The 11,874-nt window shown below is 32.8% G+C and overlaps 1 protein-coding gene across 1 annotated transcript in view; it reads right to left on the bottom strand.

The window, feature by feature from the left end:
- The window catches only part of dennd6a (DENN/MADD domain containing 6A), a 39,961-nt gene continuing 28,087 nt past the window's right edge, over positions 1–11,874 (bottom strand). The window contains exons 9-19 of the mRNA NM_001430830.2: positions 11,769–11,824; positions 10,071–10,193; positions 8,330–8,425; positions 5,411–5,505; positions 3,443–3,508; positions 3,256–3,320; positions 3,070–3,159; positions 1,638–1,691; positions 1,447–1,556; positions 853–1,030; positions 1–485 (exon numbers count right to left, since the gene is read on the bottom strand). Of these exons, the coding sequence (NP_001417759.1) occupies positions 354–485; positions 853–1,030; positions 1,447–1,556; positions 1,638–1,691; positions 3,070–3,159; positions 3,256–3,320; positions 3,443–3,508; positions 5,411–5,505; positions 8,330–8,425; positions 10,071–10,193; positions 11,769–11,824 (1,065 nt within the window). The 3' untranslated portion in view covers positions 1–353. The remainder of the gene's footprint in view (positions 486–852; positions 1,031–1,446; positions 1,557–1,637; positions 1,692–3,069; positions 3,160–3,255; positions 3,321–3,442; positions 3,509–5,410; positions 5,506–8,329; positions 8,426–10,070; positions 10,194–11,768; positions 11,825–11,874) is intronic.

The raw sequence follows: 11,874 nt of genomic DNA, 5'->3' as shown, positions 1-11,874 counted from the left end.
GTCAGTTTGTAAAATAATAAATGTTAAATGTGACCTGGAAATGTTTTCAAGAGACTCAAATCCAGTAAAGCAGATGTGAGGTTCTTACTCCAGACGTGATGTCACAGCGCAGGCATTTACATATGCAGATCTGTCATTCCTGACTCCGCCCACATGTTTACACCAAGGGGAATGTTGATCTCACACAGCGAGACGTCTTCCAGCATGTGAGCTGAGAGTGTGTGTGTGTGTGTGTGTGTGTGTGTGTGTGTCCGAAACCCACATCCAGTGTTGTTTTCGGCACCGCCAGCATGGTCCAGACCTGCAGCATCAAGTGCACTTGTCGTCTCCATCAGAAGAGTGTGTGTTTATGGTCAGGGGCTGGGCGGTTTGTGTAAGATCCCCTGCAGGTCTTCTGGAAGAGTCAGGATGATAGTGTCGATGTGTGCCTGCAGTTTGGCCAAAGTTCCTGCTTTGACGGGAAGCTGATCTTTCTCTGCCTGAGTCTGAGGACACAGTGATCAAGAGTTATTTCTTACTTCAAATTTTCTGACCAATAAAAAGCCTCTCTAGTGTCTGACATGCCCCGCCCCCTTCTTCTCATTGGCTAGTGGGCGGGGCTTTCCCCCTCTGATGACACGTACAAAGGGAGAACGTCAACCGAACTGTTTCTGCAGACTAGTCTGATTATAAACAACGTAATAAATCAACCGTTACCATTAGAGGCTGGTTATATTCACACACTGCTGCCACACAACTGTGTTTAAACCACTTCTAAAACTTTTTTTTGTATAATAGGTCCCCTTTAAGACTGTAGGCACCTTAACAGTGTTCATTCAGACAGAAAGCCATCAGGAATGATGCAGTACTGACCAGTTTCTCCTTGAGTTTGAGCACCAGGTCGACAGTCTCCACCTCTGTGTGTTTCTGAATGCGCAGTGTCAGGTCTTCTTCACACAGAGCCTCCAGGTGAAGAGCCTCCAGCTTCTGCAGCATCTCCTTCCTGCGGTTTCTGAACCAGCCGTCAAAGTTTGGAGACCTCAGGAACTGCCTGCGGGAGGACAGAACAGAAGATGCATTTGTTTATCAGAAGTTTAAAGAGAAATAACTTTAAAACACAAGCTGATGTTTAGTTTTGTGTACAACATTTTGTACACACTACAAAATTTCAACAAAATTTGATAATTTTTTTTATGGTTTCTCTTGATTTTTGCTCATATTAAAATGTGCATTTAATGGATGTACTCTTTTTTGGAGCGTTATCATGAGCTATTTTGTTAAATTAGCTCCAGGTTTGGGTTCAGTACTGACTAATCTAATGTATATGCACAAATATAATATTGTAAAGCATAATAGAAAATAATAATTTAAAAGAGAGATGGGTGAACTCGTATATGCTGAGCACTGTACATCACATAAATAAAATAATAATAATAATAATAATAATTTATATCTGCAATTGTGTACCTGTAGAGGCCGATCCAGTCTCCTTTGAGTCTGGATGTGAGCTGAGGTCCAGCTTTCTCCAGGGTTTTCATGAACTCGTCCTGGTTGAACGGCCGCAGCTGTGGAGGACTCTGGGAAATAAAGACATTTGTGTTTTTTAAAGAATCATCTTAAATGAAAAGATCTGGAAAATGACGAAAGATCATTCTTACTTTCCATGGAGAGATGCTCTTCTGTAGCGGCATTAGACTGGCCACATATCGCTCCTATTAAAAAAAAACAGACAATATTATCTATGCTTGCACATTATATCACATGCATTTAACCTTTTGTACCAGTGTTATTTTGACATTATTTTAAACCAGTGTTTCCTTGAATTTAAAATGTATAGTTATAGGTTTTTAGAAAATCTTTTTTTTTTGTAAACTACTTATGACGTTTCTTTAAAAACTGTAAAAAAAAAAAAAAGAAAAAAAAAAGATGTAAAGCAGTTTTTGCATTAAATAATACAGATGTTGTTTTCTAATAATTTTAGACAAAACCATACCAATGTTTTCATTTAAAATGTAAATTAATATTCAGTGACTGACCCTAATTTTCAGTCACATAAAATATATTTGTTATTTATTTTATTCTGAACAACTGCTATAAAGTATTTCTTATGTGAGACAGAATCAGACCTTCATAAACAAAATAAATAAAGAGAAACAAAGACATTTTAAGTGGGGCTATTTGTTTTTCATAGCTGTATACCTTCACAATATGATTAAACATATCTATAGCCAGCCCCTATTATTCCAGTCTTCATTGTAACTTATAGTTATTTTCTCTTTTTAATTCAGTTTTAGGTGAGTTTAATGCATTTTTAAAACATTTCTATTCTTTTATTTTAGTAATTTATTTTTTTTCAGCTTATTTGTTTCCTCAACTACCCAAAATAACATTTCAGCTCACTTTTCCTCCCATCTAATGCTTTTATTTGTAATAATTTCTCTCTCTCTCTCTCTCTCTCTCTCTGTATATATATATATATATATATATATTTTTTTTTTTTTTTTTTTTTTAATAAATCAAAATTATTAGCTCTTCTGTTAAATTTTATTTCTTTAATATTTTCCCCTTAATTTATTTTAAATGGTAAGAAGAACACATTTCTAAACATGATAGTTTAATAACTAATAACTGCTTTATTTTATCTTTGTTATGATGACAGTAAATAATATTAGACTAGATATTCTTCAAGACACTTCTATACAGCTTAAAGTCACATTTAAAGGCTTAACTAGGGTAATTAGGGTAAAATTAGGGTAATTATGCAAGTCATTGTATAACAGTGGTTTGTTCTGTAGACAATCCAAAACAATTATTGCTTAAGGGGGCTAATAATACTGACCTTAAAATGGGTTTAAACGTTTTTCATTTTAAATTCTAGCCGAAATAAAAACAAATACGACTTTCTCCAGAAGAAAAAATATAGAGGAAATACTGTGAAAATGTGCTTGCTCCATTAAACATCACTTGAGAAATATTTGAAAAAGAATAATATTGCACAGGAGGGCAAATAATTTTGCCCTCAACTGTATATTAGCATGTTGAAACAGCCTGATGCCATTAATTTTAATATATGCAAAAAAGCAATCCGACCAGAGGAATGATGAAACTCTGCGTAAGCTCCAGGAAATATCGACGCAGGATTGCATTCTGGGCCGCTGAAGGACGCTTCTGCTGAACTCCCTGATGTTAAAGACAGAAACACTGAATGAAGGCATGTACTTGAAGGATTGAGCAGTGAAAAAAATAAAAAAAAACAGCAGAACAAGAGACACTCACCTTCTGGAGCTGCTTGATAATGTCCTCGTCTTTGTTCAGGAAGGGTTTATATGCAGTGTAAACACCTGCGAGCACACCAGACATCATTAGTGCTTTAGGTAATGCACAGTTTCATTTATTTGCTTTTGGAAAAGTAGAGTAAGAGGCTCTTATTTAAAGTCAAATGAAGATCATATTCAAGCCTCACCAGGTTTCGAGTCCAAAGTCTTCAGATTTTTGAGTTTCTTCACTTTCATTTGTTTGGCCATCTCTCCTTTAAATAATAATGATGATGATAATAATAATTATAATAATAATAATAATAACAAAAATATATGAATGGTAATAATAATAATAAAAAATAATAAACTAAATAATTATATTAATAATATATGAATAGAAGTCATAACACTGCATGAATGTCAATGATGTGTTACTTATAAAATTATGAAAAATGTCCATTTTATATTTAATTACACATGCAGATAATCAGTATTTAATGCTCTGATTAACTGATTAATTCAAGTTCTACTCGAATTAAAAAAACCACAACTGGTCAATTTAAAAAATAAAATTTAGTAAGACCTTGAATCAAAAACAAAAGTATAATAATAATAAATACAAATAAAAAGTTAATATTTAATAAAATAATTATATATACACACACACACACACACATGCACGCACGCACGCAATTTTTCACACAATTTTTGTCTAATGGAGAGAAGATTTTTTTTCAGCACATTTCTAAACATAATAGTTTTAATAATTCATTTTTAATAACTGTTTAACAGTAATGCTGATGACAGTAATTAATATTTGACTAGATAATTTAAGACACTTCTATACAGCTTAAAGTGACATTTAAAGGCTTAACTAGATTAATTAGGTTAACCGAAATAAAACATAATAAGACCTTCCCTAGAAGATAAAATATTAACAGACATACTGTGAAAATATCCTTACTCTGTTAAACAGAATTTGGGAAATATTTAAAATAGAAAAAAAATTCAAAGGGGGGCTAATAATTCTGACTTCAGCGATATTAATATATATATATATATATATATATATATATATATATATATATATATATATATATATATATATATATATATATATATACATACACAATTTTAAAAACATCAAATTTTTTTCTAGTATTTTTTAAGCGATGTTTAACAGAATGAGTATGTATTTCAAAGTATTTCCTATTATATTTTTCTTATAGTCTTATTTCTTTTAAGTTGGCTGGAATAAACAATAAAAGGTCAAAAACATTAGATTTTTTAGGCGACTTATTTGATTCAGAAGACAATCCCTGAAGTCCAATATCTTGCCTGATTAATTTAATCTTTATCTAAAGTTGAACACTAGTATCTTGCAAAATAACTATTATGTATTGTCATCATTAATTCATTTTCCTTCAGCTTAGTTCTTTTAGTCATAGGGGCTTGCCACAACGGAATGAACCGTCATCTTATACAGCATATGTTTTACACAGCGGATGCCCCACCAGCCGCAACCCAGTACTGGAAAACACCCATACACACACATTCACACACACACACACTCATACACTATGGCTAATTTAGTTCACCAATTCCCCTATAGCGCATATGTTTGGACTGTGGGGGCAACCAGAGCACTTGGAGGAAACCCACGCCAACACGGGGTCGAACATGCAAACTCCACACAGAAACGCCAATTGGCCCAGCTGTAATTCAAACCAACAACATTCATGCTGTGAGGCAGCAGTGCTAACCACCAAGCCACCGCGTGGCCCGTATTGTCATCATAGCAAAGACAAAATAAACTAGTTATTAGAAATTGTATTTATTAAAATTATTATATTTAAATATGTCTTAGACAGCTGATAAACATCACTTATTTTTGCAAATATTTGCAAAAGATTTTACTATTTCGTCTTAAACTGTAAATTAAAAAACAAAAATAAAACCTAAAGGAAACACTAACACAACATAAAACATGTCACGAGTACCTGCTTGCTAATAATTTAGTTTTTAGCTGTAAATGAAACCTAATCGTCACACTTTACAATAAGCTTTAATAGGTTGATGCATTTACTAACATAAATTAAGTACAAATAAAACATGTACAGCATTTATTAATCAGTTCAACATTTACTAAGCATAATGCAATCGAAAAGAAGCACCTGCTGTCTTCATATCTCCGATGCGGATGATGTGCGGCCAGTGCTGAAGAGTTTTGGCGAAGAATGGGTTTGTGACGCCTAAAATGACTGAAGGCCTGCAGCAGAAACACAGACACCATATACGGTTAAACAGAGCAAACACTTCCTGTCTGAGCTCCAGAAATACACTCCTGCATCGATCCGAACGCAGAACAACAGCTCGTCTATCATACCGCCATCCAGATTCAATTACACACCACGTTTGTAGGTCAAAACAATGAGAAACACGTTTACACACACACACTCACAGACAATACACACTGTTCTTTTATAAATATCCACTATACTACAGTATTGATGCATGCTGTTATATTATACAATGTACAGAGTTTTAAAAATATTAACAACATAGTAGTTAAGGTAATTTTAATCATTACATTTATGTTCATATTTCTATTCATTACTAGCGCTGCACAATATCTGGCTTTTGGCATTGATATAGCAGTGTGTGCATCCACAATAGTCACATTGCAAGATCTGCAATGTCGAATCAGAATTATAGCTTAGTAGGCATTAAAAACACACATCATTGTGGAGTAATTACAAAGTTTAACCATAAGGTAACCACAAAATTGTATTATTTGTATGCGTTTAATGCCTAGTATGCATTTCAAGCCCATTTACGTTTACATTTAGTCATTTAGCAGTTGCTTTTATCCAAAGCGACTTACAAATGAGGACAAGGAAGCAATTTACACAACTAAAAGAGCAACAATGAATAAGTGCTGTAGGCAAGATTCAGGTATGTAAAGTGTAAAAAGCAAAACATTGGTCTTTTTTTTTTGTAATACATTTAGTGGTATATCCAGAGAGGCAATTGCAGATTAGGAAGGGTAGTGGAGACTAAATAGTTGAGTTTTTAGTCGTTTCTTGAAGACAGTGAGTGACTCTGCCAACTGGGCAGATTGAATGCGAGAGTTCGGGAAAGTGATTTCTTCCCTCTTTGGGATGGAACCACGAGGCGACGTTCATTCACAGAACTCAAGTTTCTGGAGGGCACATAAATCTGCAGAAGTGAGAGCAGATAAGAAGGAGCAAAGCCAGAAGTCGCTTTTTAAGCAAACATCAGAGCTTTGAATTTGATGCAAGCAGCAACTGGCAGCCAGTGCAAACGGATGAGCAGCGGAGTGACATGTGCTCTTTTAGGTTCATTAAAGACCACTCGTGCTGCTGCGTTCGATTTAAAGCATTCAGTCAAAGGAAATAAAATTTTAGTGACTTTAAGTAACATTATTGTTTTAATGTGCAGTATATATATGCAATGAAGAGTTTACTGCTATTTAATTTACGTTTAATTATTCAATTTGTTTGCCTAACTTTGATTTACTGTATTTGACATTGCTTGTGATTTGGTTTATTACATTTAATGCTGATGCACTCCACTACAAAATCGTCCTATTATCATCATCATCATCATCCAAAATTGTCAGAACTCTGTCCAGGAAGGCCGGTGTCTTGGAGAGTTTAGCTTCAACCCTAATAAAACACACCCGAACCAGCTAATCAAGCTCTTACTAGATATAATAGAAACCTCCGGGCAGGTGTGTTGAAGTTGGAGCTAAACTCAGCAGGACACCAACTCTCTAAGACCGAGTTTGGACACCCCTGTCCTGAATTATTAATTCTTTTCAAATAAAGCAATTCACTTCATCTGTTAAAATTATACTCAATAATCGCAATGTGTATCGCAGGAAAATAAAATATTGCAATGTCAGTTTACAATATCGTAGAGTCCCATTTCATACACAGCTGTAACTCAAAGTTCTTTAGAAACTAAAAAAAAAATCATGGATATTTTCATTTCATGTACATTAAAAAAACTTAAAAAATCTAGAAATCTAAAAATGAATTAACAATAAAAACAATGATAAATACTATGGTAAATATTAATCGATATTAGAATAAAAAGTAGAGGCAGAATTCAATATTTAACTCAGTATATTAAATACTAATCTACAATAATTGTAAATACTGTATTTGTGACAGAAACAAAACAATTTCAAGACAGAAACAAAACAATAATAAAATATATATGATCAAAATGTAAATGAACATTTTCTCAAATATATGCATGTGTGTGTGTGTGTGTATTTATATATACATAATAAATATACACACTATACACACATAAATTATATCAAAACAAACTTTTATTGTGGATGCGATTAATCGCATTTGTTTTGTCCCAGCACTAAAAAATATTATTAAAACAATTGAGTAAAATACTTACCAACCAAAATAATATAAAAATATATACATATTTAATAATATTTAAATCATTTAAAAAATAAAAATAATTCAATTAAAAAAAATAATTATATATACAGTGCTCAGCATATACGAGCACACCCCCCACAAATCCCTTATTTAAATGAATATTTTCTATAGGCTGCTTTACAATATGACATTTGTGCATATACATTAGATTAGTCAGTACTGAAACCAATTCTGGAGCTAATCTAACAAAAAAAATACAATAATGGTTCAAAAATTAATAGACCAAATTTATATGTTAGAGAAAAATATTAAATATATGTTCAAAAAATAACAAAATTCAAGAGAAACATTTAGTTGAAATGTTGTAGCTTGCAATTTATTTTTGCAACATCTTGCATGAATTGAATTGTATTATCTTTCCATTTCTAAAGATGATTGATGACTAAAATATCATTTTAATAAATATATCTATTTAATGAATCAGTTTTGTTCAAATGCACTAATAATATATTACCTATATTCACTGAGAAATGAAGTAAAATATTCATTTTCAAACTGGGTGTACTTATATATGCTGAGCACTGTGTATGTATGCATGTATGTATGTATATATTGAAAATATACAGATCTTCTTGCATGTGAAAGCTTTTAGTGTTTACTTACGGAGCTTGTGTTCGCGTGGTGTATTCCTTAAACTCACTGTCATGAATAGTGAAATACGGCCGGAAGTCACTGCAGTATCGTAGAGGAGAGATACAACTGCAAACAAACACAGATTATTATTATTATTATTATTATTATTATGAGTTGTTAGACTAATCTTACATCTTTAACCAGCATTAAATAAGCCCTCTAGAAGTCAGCATTTTACTAGCTTTTGATTTAAGACAAGTCCTCTAATTTTTTAAGGGGAAATTATACCCAAAAATAAAAATTGCCAAACTGGAGTTTCTTTCTTCTGTTGAACACAAAGGGAAAAAAATAGCCATTGACTGCATTTCAGTATTCTTTATTGCTACTACAGCTGCCAACGGCTGCATTTCCAGCATTCATCAAAATATCTTGTTCAACAGAAGAGGAAATTTTGTGCAGTCCTAATAGAAAAATAAAAAGCCCAGACATATATGGACAAAATGAAGATACAACTCAAATATGATTTTTTTTTTTGTTTTGTTTTTTTTAACACTTTTATTGTTTCAGAAAGGTGTGATACATTCTTACTGTATTAGTAACCAAATACCAATCAAAGAACTCCCGCCCCATCCCGACGTTCAAAATAAAAATTAAAAATTAAAAAAAGAAAGGAATAGAATAAAAATAAATAAAATAAAAAAATAAAAAAATGCATTCTCATGCGAGGAAAGTAATACAAAAACAAATAAATAGAAAATAAAGATTAACTAAAATAAACTTAAAGATAAAAATAAAAAGGGCAATTTTGTTAAAAATTAAAAATATATAAAAAATAAATACCATTAAAACATTGACATTTCAACATATACATTCCAGTGAAAGTATATTCAAGTTAGTCATTACAAACACAGTGTATTTTAACAGTCACATTGTTTGGGATTACTAAACAGTCAGTCCACTGTTATTTAAAAAATGAAGGAAGAAGTCCCAAATCTTGTAGAATATGTGCATTTTTTGTTTGATTGAATAAGTCAACCTTTCCATTGCTATACAGGAAGACATTTCCTTAATCCAGAGTGACAAAGATGGAGCATGAGTACTTTTCCAGTGAATGGCAATCAGGCGCTTCGCATGTAATAGACACAGATTTATAAACTTCTGTTCATATGACTTCAGCGATAAGGCAGGTGGGAAAAGACCAAGGATACAGATTTTTGGGCAAACAGGGATTTCTTTACCAATAGTTTTAGAGATTACACCAATTATTTCTTTCCAAAAGAATTGCAAGTGCTCACATTGCCAAACACAATGGAACAGTGTGCCCTTGTAAGTCAAACATTTTCCACAAATGTCCAGAATATTTCTATTAAATTTATTTAACATTTCTGGTGTTATTTATGTTCTCATTACCCAATTATATTGGATTAATTTAAAACGGGTATTGATTGATAATGTTTGCGCTTGAAGACAACTTTCTTCCCATTCATTTTCTTCAAATATGATTTGACAGATTCTAAAACACCACATCAAATGAACTAAACCCTGTTGAATGGCAAAAATTAGCAACTTAGTTAATGAAATATGACGCACTTAGTAACATTTACTAAAGTACCAATAATCCTGTAAAGCATTAATTAATCATAGTTCATTATTCATAGTTATGATAAATGTATTACTAATTGTTTGTTCATGCTACTAAATACATTCATATTTACAAATGGGCCATTATTTTAAAGTGTTACCCCAAACTTTTTTACTTTATTTGTCGTACCTGACCAGCGCCAACACAGTGTCTGAAGACTCTGCTGGTGATGGAGCCATGACCACTAATGCTTCACCCAACAACACCAGCTCCCACAACATCTGGATATGAAAAAACACTGGATGGAAACACCTGCAAGTGCAACATAAACCCAGAAACAAACAGATAAATATACAGAACAAATTACAATATAATAAAGAGACATACTCTAAATAAACACTAGCTTTTCTCTGTTTAACACCATACATATATAATATGCAATTTTAAGGTCTTTTATACAATGTTTATATCAGCGTTTCCCAATCCTCTTCCTGAAGGCACACCGCCTGTACAGATTTTCAACCTCTCTTTAATCAAACACACCTGAATCAACTCATCAGAACATAAGAAGAGACTCCAACAGCAAGAGCGACCAACCCTTAGTAATTGGATAGACGCAACTATTGAGATTTATACAATGGAAAGAATCACCTTCGTTGTCAACTTAAAGAAAGATATATTCCTGAGAAAACGGAGGAAATGGGTTGAATATATTTTAGTTAGAAGACCTGACTTTATTGCTATAAATGAATAGAAGATGATGCTCTGATAGATAAATATATGCTAATGCATGTACATGTATATGATTACACTTATTCATATTATAATGTGTCCCCATATGTATAATGAAGATGGCCACTTGAGATTACTCTTGAAGGAAATATATTATGACATGTGTTCTAACCCTGGATGTAAATAGTGTTTTAATTTTTATTTATTTTTGATTATTGTATTTTTATTTTATCTTTTTCCTATTATTATTATTATTATTTATTTATTTATCTATTTATATATATTTTTTATTTTTATTTTATTATTATTTTTTATTTATTTATTTATTTATTTATTTTATTTTTCTTCTCTTTACGCTGTTTTTCACTTGATAATTTACAAAATTTAAATACTACGGTATAGTAAATACACCTGACAATAATGCACGTAATTTTTATACCACCTAAGTTCACATACTGAGATACCAATGTACCTTGAAATGCCGTATGATTGTACTCAATTGAATGTTCAAAATAAACATAAAGTTGCAAAAAAAAAAGAAGAGACTCCAAAACCTGAAGTTAACAGGTCAGATGAGGGAGACATCCAAAATATGTACTGCTGGTGTGCCTCCAGGAACAGGGTTGGGAAACACTGATATTTATGATTAATCTGTATCATAATGATCAATGCATTACCATTTAAAAATGACAAAATAATAATTTTATTAAGGAATTGATATTTTGTGCAACACTAAAAGCGAGATTATTACATTTTCAAGCCGTTTCAAAGCTCTTTTTCCGAGGCACTGCTCACTGCAGAGCCACTTGCGTTCCAGGGAGGGGGAGCTTGAGCTTGAGCTCCGCCTCCTATAAGCTGTTTTAATGCACACACCCACCCCACCCCTAGTGACACCTCAACCCCCAGTGACATCACTCGTTGAAGAAGTGCAAGGAAGGAGGAGCTAGAGCTCAAGCTCCCCCTTGATTGCTCCCCCAAGTGGCTCTGCAGTGAGCACTACTCGCTTTTTCCAGCACCTGTATGAGCACTGAAGTGAACAACTTGCAATATTCACATCAACCAACAGGAGGCCCCAGAGGACAAGACAAAAACCCAATCAGTCAAACTCCTGAATGCAGTACACAATGTACCAGCCACACAATAAACCAGCGTCACCTGAACAGATCTACTTCATGGACGGTCGGCAGAATGATGGACACCTGACTGTCGCTCTGCAAATGAAACATGAGTCTTCATTACATGAGAGCAAACTGATGTAATC

Source organism: Danio rerio, chromosome 11, assembly GCF_052040795.2.
Source record: "Danio rerio strain M-AB ecotype USA chromosome 11, GRCz13ab, whole genome shotgun sequence".
Lineage (NCBI taxonomy): Eukaryota > Metazoa > Chordata > Actinopteri > Cypriniformes > Danionidae > Danio > Danio rerio.
Note: the sequence above shows the minus strand (reverse complement) of the source record. Positions and strands in the feature narration are given on the sequence as shown.